General features: G+C 39.4%; 1 protein-coding gene across 9 annotated transcripts in view; it reads right to left on the bottom strand.

Annotated features, from left to right (window-relative positions):
• LOC122549289 (interleukin-6 receptor subunit beta-like) overlaps positions 1 to 16,185 on the bottom strand; it is a 95,883-nt gene that overhangs the window by 38,714 nt on the left and 40,984 nt on the right. For 7 of the 9 annotated variants that reach the window (XM_087989003.1, XM_087989009.1, XM_043688856.2 and 4 more), the window contains 4 exons: positions 9,739 to 10,038; positions 7,369 to 7,489; positions 2,166 to 2,329; positions 860 to 1,017 (listed from right to left, as the gene is read on the bottom strand). In XM_087989003.1, the coding sequence (XP_087845129.1) occupies positions 860 to 1,017; positions 2,166 to 2,329; positions 7,369 to 7,489; positions 9,739 to 10,038 (743 nt within the window). The remainder of the gene's footprint in view (positions 1 to 859; positions 1,018 to 2,165; positions 2,330 to 7,368; positions 7,490 to 9,738; positions 10,039 to 16,185) is intronic. The other 2 variants (XM_087989024.1, XM_087989031.1) reach the window with 1 other exon arrangement.

The following is a 16,185-nucleotide window of genomic DNA, read 5'->3' on the forward strand; positions in this document are numbered from 1 at the left end:
TCTTCAGCAGGATTTTAAGGATCCAAAAAAGGAATAGGCTATTTTAGATCTAGCTTTATACAATAAAAAGGGTCAAATTACTCTTGTAAAATAATGTTTAGAAAAGAGTACCCAAAATATGCTGGATTATTCCATTATGTTTGAAAACAATGTAATTCAATCTAAAACTAGACTCTTGAACCATAGAAGTATTGGAAGCAAGTTGGCTGTGATGGATTTGGAAAAAGTATTTAAAAGGCATGATGATAGACAAGCAGAACCAGACTGTTTATATTTGGATGGTCAGGAAGCTTTTGATAAGTTGCACACAAAATTCAAGTACATATCAAAGAGGGTAATATGTTACCTTGCATTGTGGGTTGATTAACAGAAAGAAAGCTGAGCTTTGGAATAAATGAGTAGATCTCCAGTTGGCTGGTTATGACTAGTGGATGTCACAAGGATCAGCACTGTTTCTGGTTTCCAGCATCTGTTCTTTCTGTTTTGATCAGCATCTTAGTTTTGTTTTAGTCATTAAAGACCAAAGTTCTTTTAACATTCCAGGAAAACTTAGAAGTCAAACTCATGATCATTGATATACATGAGGATGCCAGATGAAATATTCCCAAGTTTTTTGGATGACACAAAACTAGATGGGAATGTGTGTTATCAGCTTGATTCATCAAGGTTTCAAGGGGATTTAGATGGCTAAGTGAGCAGACAAATACAGTCCAATGTTGTCACAAACAAGATACATTTCAAACTATTAGTTACATAGATAAAATATTACACAGAACTTGAAACACTATGTATTTGTTGGCACTTTGGTGGCATGCTAGTTCAAAACAGTGGCTTACAATTGATTCAAATGGTTGTGTACCTGAATCCATTTGTTTGTACCAACTTTTTGGTATTGCAGATCATAGTATAATGGAAGGTTTGGTGGTGCCATTTTAGGTTTGCACCATGTTACAAGCAAAGACCTTGATTGACCCAGGATAGAGTGAACAGTTACATTCCAAGGTGGATCAGTTTTCCCTGTATTAAAGAATAAACCAGTAATCAGTCAAGTTATCTTGCATTTATTAAAATTTCAAAAAACAAATGACAATGAGATTGCTTCATGTTCATCTTGGCCTATATTAGCCATTCTTAAGTGAACATATTCTTGGATACATTGAGAAAAATTATTGAGGAATTACTGAGGAATGTGATTCGGAGGCAGGACCAAAAGTAAATTTTGAGAGAGACATAATGGATTCCCTGATATTTCCCTGCCTCTGTACTCTTTTACCAGTTATGGGCAAGGAATGGCTGGTTTCCCCTATCTGGGAGCACAGGCAGACAATTGAGAACATTTACAGTCAATTTGGAACATCGAAGCAGAGTCGCAACCAACCTTGAGAATGAAGAACAGGCCACTCGCACTGTTCTTTGCTAAACTATAGGAGGCATCAGTCAGACCACAGCGGGAATACTGTGAACAGTTTTGAGCACCTTCTAAGGGAAGATACACTGCCATTGGAGACAGTCCAAAGAAGGTTCACTTGGCTACACCAAGTATAGAGGAACTGTCTTATGGGGAGACATTAATAAGGTTGGACTTGTATTTATTGGAATTGAGAAGAATGAGGAGTGATCTTATTGAAACAGATGAGATTCTTAGGGACATTGACAGGATACATGTAGAAGGGTTGTTTCCCCTTGTTGGACAGCCTAGGACCAAAGGACATAATCTCAGAATAAGGAGTTGCACATTTAAGACAGAGATGAGGAGGAACTTCTTCTGTAAGGTGATATTAAATCTACGGAATTCTTTACTACAGAGGAATGTCAAGGCTAGGTTGTTAAATATATATTTAAACTTGAGATAGACAGATGTTTAATCTAAAGGAAATCAAGGGTTATGGGGAAAAAGCAGGAAAGTAGAATTAAGGGTTATCAGATTAGTCATAATTTCATTGAATGGCAGAGCAGATGGAGTGGGCTGAATGGCCTTTTTCTGTTCCTTGTCTTATAGTCTTATGTGTATTGCTATTTGAAAGGAAAGCGTACAATAAAGAAGGATGTTCTCAGGAACAAAATGCGTGTTCTATTTTCCCCCATTTTACTGACACTTTCACACTTACAATGGCTTTGAAAATTACTGCACAACATAGATTGTTGAATGAAATATTGATAATTACAAGTATGCCAAACGTCCAGGTCTAAAGGATCAGATGAGGCTTTGCCGAGAGCATTCTGTGCCTCTACAATAATTGCATAGTTTCCTAAAATGTCTAATTCTGGGTATTCAAAAGAACACGAGCTCTTCTTCAAGTTAGGACAGATCTCATTTTTCATAAATTGCCTGTAAAAAAAAATAAAAGCGGGGATAAAACTGAAATACTAACAAAAGAAATAATTTCCTTTTTTTAAATTGATTATATAAATGACAGGATTTCATGAAACAAATCAACCTGCCAGTGCTAAACAGGTTCTATCATTGCAGACCACATCAGAAGTGCCAACATACACCATTATTAATGTCCAATCTATCTATTACACCTCATTGTCATAAAGCTGAGCCAATGTGGAGGGAAAGGCTTTTTTTTGCTGTTTTTGAATCAAATTAGATCAACCAAAAGCTGTAATTTTCTCCTTGGTGGTCCTTGGCTATTGTCCCTTTGAATATGTTTGTGTGATGGTATCTTTGCTGAAATGGCAAAAGCAAAAGAACATTATGGAAGTACTGGTATGATGGCAATGCAGTACCAATTTAAAAATAGTGAGGCAAGAAAACAATGCTGTCATGGTCTTGCTACATCTGAGCACCTACTGCTTCAATATTTGAGGAGTCAGAAGTAATACTGAACATTGTATAATCAGCAAAAATGTCCACTTCTGAGCAGCTGAAGATGACTGAGACTAGGGCACTACCCTGAGAAACTCCTGCAGAGATGTCCTGGAACTGAGATGACTGACCTTCAATAACCACAGCTGAAAATGTGTTGCTGGAAAAGCACAGCAGGTCAGGTAGCATCCAGGGAACAGGAGAATCGACGTTTCGGGCATAAGCCCTTCTTCAGGAATCAGCCCTGAAGAAGGGCTTATGCCCGAAACGTCGATTCTCCTGTTCCCTGGATGATGCCTGACCTGCTGCGCTTTTCCAGCAACACATTTTCAGCTCTGATCTCCAGCATCTGCAGACCTCACTTTCTCCTTCAATAACCACAACCATCTTCCAATGTGCCAGGTATGACTCCAACAGCAGAGAGTTTCCCCTGATGCCCACTAATTCCAAGTTTGCTAGGGCTCCTTGATACTTCACTGGGTCAAATTTGATATCAAGAGCTGTTATTGAATCAAAATTAGTTGAAGACTGGCTTCTGGGATGCTGGAGACCTCATCAGTAGACCAAGGTGTGTGTGTGTGTGTGTGTAGGAGGTAAGTGGATATCCGGAAGTAGAAAAGTTGAAGACGGAAGAAAAAAAAACTGGCATCAAGTACAGGTATACCTGGGATGTGGAATAATGTAAAAAGACAGTGTTCTCAAAGACAAACACTATCTGAATACACAAAGCTTTCACAACAAGGTTAATGATCTAAGGTCAAAGGCACAAATAGAGGTAAATGGTTTTGATCAAATTGCCATTACAGAAACATGGTTGATTAATGGCTGGTAAACAAATATTCACAGATATTCAAATTTTAAGAAAGACAGACAAGGAGGAAAAGAGTAGAGTTGCACTAATAATAAGGGAAGGAATCAGTACTTTGGAAAGCGAGGGTCTCAAATCAGGAAAGCAATACGTGGAATTTGTTTGAGTAGAACTAAGAAATAACAAAGGGTAGTAAGACTTTGATTCAAGTTATTAATAGGCCGCCAAATAGTACTGGTAGTGTGAGGCATGGTATTAATCAAGACGGAAGCATGTAGTACAGGCAACACAGACTTTAATCTATGTATAGACTTTAACCAATTGTGAACTAAAGCTGTGGAGGACCAGTTTCTGGACTGTGTCAGAGATGATTTTCTAGAGCAGTATGTTGAGGAGCCAACTAAAGGACATGCTAATTTAGATCTAGTACTATCTAATGGAAAGAGTTAATTAATAACCTTTCTGCAAAAGAACCTTTCGCGATGTGTGAACACAATATGACACAAATCTACATTCTGTTTGTGGAGAAGGTAGGTCAACCCACATAAAAAATGTTTTATATGAATACGGGAAATGACAAAAGCATGAGATTGGCTGGGCTAAATTGGGAAAGTGCATTAAAAGGATGACTGTACATAGGTAATGGAAAACCTTTAAAGATCATTACATGGCTTACAGCAACTATATATTCCGTCAATTGGCAAAGTTTTAAAAAAGAAAAATCTGTCCTATGGCTAACAAAGAACATTAAGGATTGTATTAGATTAAAAGAAGGGGCATATAAAATGGCTAGAAATAATAATAAATGTGAGTATTGAAAGTTTTTCGAATACAGCGAAGGGGCACCACGAAATTGATAAAGAGCGAAAGAATAGAACGTTAATGCCATCTAGCAAAAATGTAAAAATGGACTGTAAAAGCTTCCATGATATGTGAAAAGGAAATGTTTGGCTAAAACAAATGTTACTCCGTTAAAAGTAAAGTCAAGAGAATTGCTAAGGGAGAACAGAGAAATGACAGAGAACTTACTTAAAGAAGCTACACAAACACTTGTGTTTGTTTTCACTGAGGAAGACACAAGGAATATCCCAGAATTAGAGATCTAAGTGATTAGGGAGAAAGAGGAGTTGAAGGAAATTAATATTAGCAAAAATGTTGAACACGAGAATTTGACAGCATTACAAGTTGTTAGGTTCCCAGAACGTGATAGTCTACATCACAGAGTGTTAAAGGACATGGCTATAGATAGCATTGATGCATGTTGATTATCTTGCAAATTCCTTGGGCTCTGGAATGATTTCTGCAAATTAGAAGGTAACAAATATCACTCCATTATTTAAAAAAGGAGCAAGAGAAGATAATGTAAACTACAAACCCATCGACTTTACATCAGTAATAGGGAAAATATTAGAATCTATCATAAAGGCCTTGATATCTACACTCGGAGAAAAAAATATTTGATTAGGCATAGTCAGCATGGATTTACAATGAAGAAATCATGTTTGATGAACTTGTTGAGTAAGCTACTAACAACATTTATAAAGGGGAGTAGATGGATATAAGTTTGGATGTTTATATATATTTATATTTGGACCTTCAGAAACTTTTGATAAGATCCCCTACAGGAGATTGGTTAGCAAACTTGAAGCACATTGTATAGAAGCTAATACAGTGACTAACAGACAGAAAACAGACAGTCAGAATAAATGGGTCATTCCAACACTTGCAGACTGTGACTAATGGGGTACTGCAAGGATCAGTGCTTGGGGCCCAGCTATTCACAATATCTTTCAATGATTGGAGACGGGGTTCAAATGTAATTGCAAATACAAAGCCATGCCAGAATGTGTGTTGGGAAGAAAGTGGAAAACATTTTCAGGAGGATTTGGACAGTCTTACTGATTGGAAAAAAATGTAGAAATGGAATATAATGTGGAAAAATGTGGTAAGAAGAACAGATGTGCACAGTAATTCTTAAATAGTGAAACTTTGGAAAGTGTAGATGTCCAAAGGGACTAGATGGCAATCAGGAGGTTTCTTTGCCCATGTCTGACCCAATGCCATGAGACTTCATGAAGTTTTCTGTTCTTCCTAGCAAAGTGGATAACCTCATATTTTTCCACATTACATTCCATTTCCATATTCTTGTCCTATCACAAAACCTGTCCAAATCCTTGAAAAACAATGTTGAGGACTCTCAAGCAACTCCTTCCTGACTGTCTACCACTGTGCTGCTTTCTCTGATGATGCCAGGGATAGTGACCATGTTGCCTGGACTATTGTAAAGAATATTCTAAGAGTATGAGTATATAAGGCTGTTGTTGGACTAGTTTGTGGGACAGCTCTCCAATTTTGGCACAAACCCCCAGATGTTAGTAGGGAGGATTTTGCTAGGTTGCTGTTGTCATTCCCAGTGTGTAACCTGTTGATAGATGGTCCATCTGGTTTCATATTTTCTTTTAGATTCCTTAGTGCCTTAATACAATTAGGAGGTTTGCTAAACCATATAAGACTCAGCCGTATTGCTATGGGTCTGGAGTAATAAACGAGACAAGAATGGCAGATTTTCTTCGCTGAAGGGCTTCAGTGAACTAGAAGGGATTTGTATGACAATTGAGAATTGTTTCAATGAGACAAGTTTTTAATTAAAGCTTCATTAGTTGAATTCAAATTATACCAGCTGCAGTAAGATTTTAACCCATCCTCCCCAAACTTCTACTCTGGACCTCTGAATTATAAGTCCAATGACACTACCACAATACAGTCTCCTCTTGATGCCAATAGAAGATTCTTGGATTTCCTTTTATATTAGATACCAGCCTCTCTTTACATTTTCTTTGTTTCTTAGTCATTTTTCACTTCACCTATGAATTTATTTTATTTTTATAATTGTTTTATCATTATCAACTGTATATCAGTCATGCATCCATTTTTTTCAGTTTCAGCTTACTCTTTTTTTTCAATCACCTAGGGAGCACTGGTTTGTTGGACATTTCTTCCCCATATGTAGAAATTTACTTCAACTATAGCTAAATATCAAGCCACATTGCCTGATCTTCTTCAAATCTTCTGAGATGATTTTAGCACAGATGACCTCTCGCTTTCCATCAAGTAATGCTTACTTGTTTAAGGATCCCCCTTCATTATCATTATTCTACTTCCATTAAGTTAACTTTTGGGTCATAGATAACAATTATGAAACGTGATAGCCACAGGACTATCTCACAGCCCTTTTATCAAGATCCTGTCTTGTGCTCAGATGCTCTGCAAATGAAAAACTACGACATTTTTATCTGGAATTCCAACAATTTTTAAAACTTAACAATTCTTTCTGGTTTTAACTGGAGGCACTTCCCAGCAGTTTCATCATCAATTATTCTTAGTGCAGCAGCAAAAGTGTAATGTATATGATTTTCATTTGTTTATAATGACCCTGTCATGACCAAATACTGTACTTAAAATGTAGCAATATCAGCATATACAAACCTAACAGGAAATAATTCAAAGCAAAAGCAAATTTGACCCCTGATCAGCAGTTTTCTAAGAGTCGAGACACCATTCCAGCACCAATAATATACTGGAAATGACAACAAAATTTGAATTCATTCTACAGTACATGGTTTGAAACATTCTACAGAAGTAGTTCTTAAGTGATACAGTTCTTCTTTGGCACAAAGAAATTGATTGAAACATTGGTATCATGTCCAGTGTTATAAGATCAAGTGCAATATGTCATTTTTATACTCACCGTTTTCTAGTTAATGTAAAATTAGTCTTTAGGTGGGTTTCACGCCCTTGGTCCCAGGAACAAGTAAAGTTTACACGCCAGTATGAAATGCAGGAAATATTCTTTGGCTTATCAGGAGGCACTGAAACAAAATAATTATAATGAAACACTATAGGCAGCATATTTTATGAATTTACATTTCTGTCCAGAGCAAAGAAGCGTTATGTTTTGGCAATTCAGAAATTAAGTTCAACGAAATCTAATTCAGAAAATAGCAACAATTATGAATCATTAAAAGGAAATTATGCAGAAATCTTGAAAGTTGATGCCTTTCAGTTTTAAAAAGTGATGTTTTAAAAGAGACAAGTGTTAGAAGTTTCAGCTTGGTAGACGTTATAGTAATCCCTCAGTATGTACAAGTGCAATAAATTTCTCTGCTTTGCTGAGAGAAAAACTGCATGTATGCAGACTACAATTTCAGATCTGACAAGAGAATATAAAAAAAGTCACCTGGAGTTTATTGCTTTTATTCTGCAGGAATATAGTAATATGCCAGGAGGTGACTTCCTAATTGCCTTCCTGGTGGTCCTCTTTGGAGCAGCATTCCTAGCAGGCTAGCACATTGCAGCCACTAAACATACTCACTCACCCAAATGAAAAGCAATTCATTTCCAATTAATCCAGCAAGGAACTGTTATTTCAGAATGAAACTTCAAACTAGATGCAATCTTGAAAAGCTTAATTCTAGGCTAACTAGTTAAAGTATTCAGGTTCTGAGGAAGGGTTACTGGATCCAAAACATTAACTCTAATTTCTCTCCACATAGTTCTGCCAGGCCTGCTGAACTTTTCCAGCAATTTCTGTTTTTGTTTCTGATTTCCAGCATCCGTAGTTCTTCCATTTATTTGCTTCTTCTCCTCCAAAACCTTAACTCCGTTATATTAATCAATGCCACACCCTCAGTTGTACCTGAAGATTGTTCTCTCGTGATCAGCATTTCAGGCCATAGCTATACACAACATTCAGTGTTCAATCCCTGTCTTGTGCCTTACATTGGACAATTACCATTTTGAAATGAACCCAGGGACTGAACAGAAAATGCTTATTAGTTGAGTTCAACACCATATATACTTTTCTTGGATTTCAGAATACATAATTTGTAATATGCTGTTTAAGGAATAAACAGCAAAACAAATGTAGCTGAGTGGGACATCTGTTGGCCTTCAGACAAGGTTATTACTGTGTGTGATTAGATGATCTGTAGCTATGATGTGGAGGCACAATGGAGATATCCACTCCAGCAGCAGACTGCATTCGGTCCCCAACAATCTGTGGTCCTTCCATGGAGAAGGAATAGAACCTTAAAGAACCAAAGCTGTGATAAGACATCTCAAAAAGCAGCATTAAAGTGACAGCATGGAGAAGGTCATAAACTTTGTCTCTCTAGGGTTACTAATGCTAAAAATACTCAACGGGTCAGGCAACATTGATGGAGAGAAAAGCAGAATTGGCCTTTCAATCCATTAACCTTTCACCAGGAGGTCACTGACCTGTAACATTAGTTCTGTTTCTTCCTCCAACTGTGCTACCAGACCCTCTCAGTATTTCTGGCATTTTATGTTCAGATTGCAGATTTCTAGCAGCTACATGATTTTGTTCTTGATTTCCTTTTTCTAGAGCAGATCTAAGGCTTTTCTGATGCTGCAGTTCAACCCACTTTGAGCAATGTGGCTTGATATTTGGCAAACTTTAGGCTTTATTTTTATATGTTGCATGCACAAACCAGCTATAACAGATTTCTACAGCAATGAGTCCAATTTTCTGAATAGCCTGAGAACTGTTCAAACCTGCACCACAAGAAGGAGGAATTCAGGCAAGAGGTTCATCAAGTCTCTTTAAACGGTGTTGGATTATAAGTTAAATGGAGTGGAAGCCTCATGGATCCAAATTGCATATCCTAAGCTAAAAGGAATTTTGGACTCATTCTCTATAAACTGATGTCACTGTGTCAAATCACCATAATCTTCTCCACAGCAATTATGAATGGACAACAAATGCTGACTCAGCCAAAGACACCACATTCCTGTTGAGTGAATCTGAGCTTAACCCTATATGTACCACAATAGGGCGAGAACTGGGGAAAACGTTTTGTCCACATCCAAGCCTTTGATTCTCAACCACAAAAGCAAAGTTTTACATATTACTGGGATACTAATAATTATGTGGATTATTCCCAGAACTTGGTATTTCTTTATTTGAGGTTTCATTAAACAAAAACTGACATTAAATATGGTCACATGTTCTATTCAGCTATATTAGAATTTCTATTTTCTGGAGTCCTTATTCTAGCCTAGCAAGTAATACAAACATTGTTACAGAAAAGATACTTACAGCCTGCTTCAATTTCAAAACGATGAAGGATATTTGGTGCTCCTTTGATGTTAATGTGACATGTCAAATAGGTTCTTAATGCATCAATCCTCTTTAAGGTTACCCAGGAAACAGTTGCATTGAAATAATATTGTTCTCGTGAAATTTGGGTATCATTCATTCTCCAAAATATGTGACTTGCATTTGCATCCAATAACTGGAGGCACTCCTCTCGTAATGCACAAGACAGAGATATATTTGATTGTAGTTGAACCACTTTTGATGTTGAATCAACATCATGGCATAGCAATTTCAATTCACCTGTGCATTCAGAGAAAGAAATAGCACTGAAAGAAAAGCATAAAAGGAGGCCCTTGCGTCCATCATTTCTAGGTCAGCTGACAGTAGGTTAACCAGCCTAATTCCACTTTCCACTGCTTGGTCTGTAGCCCTTTAAGTTACTGTGCTTCAAATGCACATCCAAACAGATTTATAAATACAAAGAATGTTTTTACCCCTTTCATTGATTGAAGTCGTGAGTTCCAAATGCCTACCATCTTCCAGAGAAAATGATTTCTCTTCAACTCTTTAAATCAATGCCCCCTGACTACTGACCTTTCTACTGAGTAGAATAGGTCCTTCTTATCCATTCTATCCAGATCCAATATAATTTTATACACCTCAATTAAAACTACACTTAACTTCCTCTCTCCACAGTAAACAACACCATCCTATTCATTTTCCTTCATAATCAAAATTCCCCAATCTAGGCAATATCCTCTTAAATTTCCTTCATAGCTTCTGTATAAAAGGTTTCCTGTAAGAAGGTACAGTATGAACCTAGTACTCTAGTTCATGCCAAACTATTGTTTGATGCTATTCTAAACTCCCTATTCTTGCATCCAAACCTTCAGTTAATAAAGGAAAGTATACAGTTTGTCATCTTAACTCCTATAACTATCTGGCCTACTACTGTCAGTGATCTGTGGACTTGAACTCCACCATCTCTCAGTTACTCTGTAACATACTATTTATTGTGTATTCTTTTGCTATTTTAGTATGCTCTAACTTCTACCCCTAATTACCCCGTCCTCATTAACTTACATTAGCTCCTGTCCAGAACTGCCTCAATTTTAAAATTCTCATTCCTGTTTTCAGTTGTCTTAAGGGTTTCCCTTCCTCCTATATCCAGAATCAACTTGATATTTTCAGCCCTCTGAGAACTCTGCACATTTCAAACTCTGGCATCTAACTCATCCTTGACTTTCACTGGTGGCTGTGATTGCAGCTACCAGTGTCTAGAACACTCTCCTAAATCTTTCTACCTCTCTCTGTCTTTCTCTCCTTTCTCCTTCAAGATGCTATTAAAATCTCCTCTTTGAACAAGCTTTTGGACATCTACCTTAATATCGACTTAAGCGGCCTGGTACTAAATTTGGATTTGTAATTTTCCTGTGAACTGGCTTGGATGAATTTACTAACTTAAGGCTACTCTATAAATTTAGCGTGTTCTCACATTGTGTGAATTTTGTCATCTTTTTCCCTATGAAACACCACCCACGTACAAGCCATTCACTCTGGCTAAACATTCATGCTTCAGTTCCCAGCATATGTCATGAGTTTACCGATTGCAATCCCAACAATAGGATGTGCTCCAATTGAATTTTGTATCCCTAGGGGAAGGAAAGTTAAGTTGAGACACTGTTCGCATTTCCTAATTGTTACTGAGTGACTTTCTAAAGGAAATTACATGCGTATAGATATCAACTGATAATAGTCTTGGCATTACTTCCAGTATCCTGTATAGCCTGTCAGATACAGAATGTTCACTTAGATTGGATATTGGAAAACAGAGAATGTCGGTGAACAATATTCCAGTAAAAGGGGAAAGAAATTGTACTCTAGTTTCTGAATCAAAATAATATTGATAGGTTCCATGTAAACATGTTATTTGCATTATACAGCAATGCCAGACCATGATCACAACTGTACCACATAGATTTCCTGTACTTTATTTCCTCTCCTGTTTCTCAGGTCTGTCATCTTTGATCTTCACTTAAATTACTTCTTTATCATCTGTACCAAACTGTCTTTTGTCACTGCTTCTACTTAATATTTGAGTTTATTGCCAGTCTATTATAATCTTGTCCCTGTATAAGAAGGGAAGGAGGCAGAAGATGGAACATTACAGGCTGATTAGCCTGACCTCGGTAGCTGGTGAGAATTTTGAGTCCATTATTAAGGATGACATGGCAGGATACTCACTAGTAAAATAGGGTGAAGTCAGCACAGCTTTGTCAATAGATGGTCATGCCTGACAAATCTATTAGAATTCTTTGAGAAGCAAGTTAGAAAAAGGATAATCAGTGGATATGAACTATTTGGAATTCCAGAAGGCCTTTGACATCGTGCTGCACAGGAGACTGCTAAATAAGAACCCATTGAGTTAGGGGCAAGGGACTGGCATGGATAAAGGATTGGCTGGCTGGCAGAAGGTAGAGTGTGGGGATAAAAGCATCTTTTTCAGGCAGCTGTGACTAGTGGAGTTCCTCAGGGGTCAGTGTTGGAACTTCAACTATTCACATTATACATTAACAGTCTGGATGAAGGAACTGATGACATTGTTGCAGATGACGGCAACGGCGGCACGGTGGCACAGTGGTTAGCACTGCTGCCTCACAGCGCCAGAGACCCGGGTTCAATTCCCGCCTCAGGCGACTGACTGTGTGGAGTTTGCACGTTCTCCCCGTGTCTGCGTGGGTTTCCTCCAGGTGCTCCGGTTTCCTCCCACAGTCCAAAGATGTGCAGGGTCAGGTGAATTGGCCATGCTAAATTGCCCGTAGTGTTAGGTAAGGGGTAAATGTAGGGGTATGGGTGGGTTTCGCTTCGGCGGGTCGGTGTGGACTTGTTGGGCCGAAGGGCCTGTTTCCACACTGTAATCTAATCTAATCTAATCTAATCTAATCATGACACAAAGATAGTTAGAGGTTATAGGTAGTTCTGAGGAGGTGGGAAGGATGCAGAAAAACTTGGACAGGCTAGGAGACTGGGCAAAGAAATGGCAGATGGAATACAATGTGCGAAAGTGTGGCGTTATGCATTTTGGTAGGAATAATAGATGTGTGGACTATATTCCAAACAGGAAATGCTTCTGAAATCTGAAGCACAAATGGACTTGGGAGTCCTGGTTCAGGATTCTCTTAAGATTAACATACAGGTTCAGTTGATAGGTAGAAAGGCAAATTCAATGCTTGCACATACTTTGAGAGCACCAGAATACAAGAATAGTGATGTATTACTGAGGTTGTGTAAGGCTCCAAGCAGACTGCTTTTGGAATATTGTGAGCAGTTTTGGGCAGTGTATCTAAAGAAGGATGTGCTGGTCTTGGAGGGGATGCAGAAGAAGCTGACTAGAATGATCCTGGGGATGAAGGTAAGGTAAATAGTTTATTTCCTAATCCTTTTTTTAAGTAGTCACTTCGGAAGTTAGAACAGTGGGAATGGAATGTAGGGCAGTGGAATGTTCCTCTTGCAGAATGTGGGAAGTAAGGGTCACCACTAGTGTCCCTGCTGACTACATCTGTGGGAAGTGCACCCAACACCAGCAGCATTCGGGAGGCAGACGGGGTTATTGACAGGACTTACAGAGAGTAGTCACTCCCCAGATAAAAGAAAAAGACAGATGGGTGACAGTTAGAGGACAGAAAGGGAACAGGCAGGCAGTGCAGGGATCCCCTGTGGCCATTCCCCTCAACAATAAGTATACCGTTTTGGATACTGTTGGGGGGGATGACTTACCAGGGGAAAGTAGTGGGGCACCTGCTGCTCAGAAGGGAAGGGGGAAGAGGAGCAGAGCAGTAGTCATTGGGGACTCAATAGTTAGGGGGACAGATAGGAGGTTCTGTAGGGACGAGAGAGACTCACGGGTGCCATGGTCCGTGATGTCTCTGATCGTGTTTTTGGGATCCTTCGGGGGAGGGAGAGCAGCCCCAAGTCGTGGTCCACATTGGCACCAACGACATTGGTTGGAAGAGAGATGGGGACTTGAGGCAGAAATTCAGGGAGCTAGGATGGAAGCTTAGAGCTAGGACAAGCAGAGTTGTTTTCTCTGGTTTGCTGCCCTTGCCAAATGCTAGTGAGGTGAGGAATAGGGAGAGAAAGGAGTTGAACACGTGGCTACAGGGCTAGTGCAGGAGGGAGGGTTTCGGGCTTTTGAATAATTGGAGCTCTTTCTGGGGTAGGTGGGATCTCTACAAGCAGGATGGTCTTCATCTAAACCAGAAAGGTACCAATATCCTGGTAGGAAATTCGCTAAAGCTATTAAGGTGGATTTAAACTAGTACAGCAGGGGGATGGGAACCAAAATTGTAGGACAGGTACAGAAGAGGATCAGAGTAGGGAGTTCCCAAATCAAGTATCTAACACTGGCAAGCGAGAACCTGGTTTGAAGTATGCGTACTTCAACCCGAGGAGCATCCGAAATAAAGTGGGTGAACTGGCAGCGTGGGTTGGTACCTGGGACTTCGATGTTGTGGCCATTACGGAGACATGGATAGAGCAGGGACAGGAACGGCTGTTGCAGGTTCCGGGATTCAGATGTTTCAGTAAGAACAGAGAAGATGGTAAAAAAGGGGGAGGTGTTGCATTGTTGATCAGGGACAATATTACAGTTGTAGAAAGGATGTTTGGGGACTCATTAACTGAGGTAGTATGGGCTGAGGTTAGAAACATGAAAAGAGAAGTCACCATGCTGGGAGTTTTCTATAGGCCTCCGAATAATCCCAGAGATGTAAAGGAAAGGATAGCAAAGATGATTCTCGATAGGAGTGAGAGAGGCAGGGTAGTTGTCATGGGGGACTTCAACTATCCAAATATTGACTGGGATCACTACAGTACGAATACTATAGATGGGTCAGTTTTTGTCCAGTGTGTGCAGGAAGGCTTCCTGACACAGTATGTAGACAGGCCTACAAGGGGCGAAGCCAATTTAGATTTAGTACTGGGTAACGAGCCTGGCCAGGTATTAGATTTGGAAGTAGGTGAGCACTTTGGAGACAGCGATCACAATTCTGTCAGGTTTACTTTAGTGTTGGAAAGGGATAGGTGTACTCCACCGAGCAAGAGTTACAGCTGGGGGAAGGGAAATTACGATGCAATTAGGAAAGGTTTAGGAAGCGTAGAATGGGGAAGGAAACTGCAGGGGATGAGCACATTAAAAATGTGGAGCTTATTCAAGGAAAAGCTCCTGTGTGTCCTAGATAAGTATGTACATGTCAGGCAGGGAGGAAGATATAGAACGTGTGAGCCGTGGTTTACTAAGGAAGTGGAATCCCTGGTCAAGAAGAAGAAGAAGGCTTATGTTAGGACAAAATGTGAAAACTCAGTTAGGGCGCTTGAGGGTTACAAGGAAGTATGGAAAGACCTAAAAAGAGAGCTCAGAAGAGCCAGGAGGGGACATGAGAAGTTGTTGGCGGATAGGATCAGGGTTAACCCTAAGGCTTTCCATAAGTATGTCAGGAATAAAAGAATGATGAGAGTTAAATTAGGGCCATTCAAGGATAATAGTGGGAAGTTGTGTGTGGAGTCAGAGGAGATAGGGGAAGCACTAAATAAATATTTTTCGACAGTGTTCACTATAGAAAATGAAAATGTTGGCGAGGAAGATACAGAGATACTTGCATCTAGACTAGAAGAGATTGAGGTTCACAAGGAAGAGGTATTAGAAATACTGCAGGGTGTGAAAATAGACAAGTCCCCTGGGCCGGATGGGATCTATCCTAGGATCGTCTGGGAAGCAAGGGAAGAGATTGCCGAGCCTTTGGCATTGATCTTCAAATCATCATTGTCTACAGGAATAGTGCCTGAGGACTGGAGGATAGCAAATGTGGTTCCCTTGTTCAAAAAGGGTAGTAGAGACTACGCTGGTAATTACAGACCAGTGAGTCTCACTTCAATTGTTGGTAAAGTGTTGGAAAAGGTTATAAGAAATAGGATTTATAACCATCTAGAAAAGAATAATCTGATCAGGGACAGTCAGCACGGTTTTGTGAAGGGTAGGTCATGCCTAACGAATCTTATTGAGTTTTTTGACAAAGTGACCAAACAGGTAGATGAGAGTAAACCGGTTGATGTGGTGTATATGGATTTCAGCGAGGCGTTCGATAAGGTTCCCCACAGTAGGCTATTCTACAAAATGCAGAGGAATGGGAATGTGGAAGACATAGCAGTTTGGATCAGTAATTGGCTTGCGGAAAGAAAACAGAAGGTTGTAGTTGATGGAACATGTTCATCTTGGTGTCCAGTTACTAGCGGCGTACCGCAAGGGTCGGTGTTGGGTCCACTGCTGTTCGTCATTTTTATAAATGACCTGGATGAGGGCTTAGAAGGGTGGGTTAGTAAATTTGCGGATGACACTAAGGTCGGTGGAGTTGTGGATAGATTACATTACTTACAGTGTGGAAACAGGCC

This window comes from Chiloscyllium plagiosum, unplaced genomic scaffold (genome assembly GCF_037043375.1).
Source record: "Chiloscyllium plagiosum isolate Xiang-an unplaced genomic scaffold, Cpla_swu_hap1 HiC_scaffold_1, whole genome shotgun sequence".
Classification (NCBI taxonomy): Eukaryota; Metazoa; Chordata; class Chondrichthyes; order Orectolobiformes; family Hemiscylliidae; genus Chiloscyllium; species Chiloscyllium plagiosum.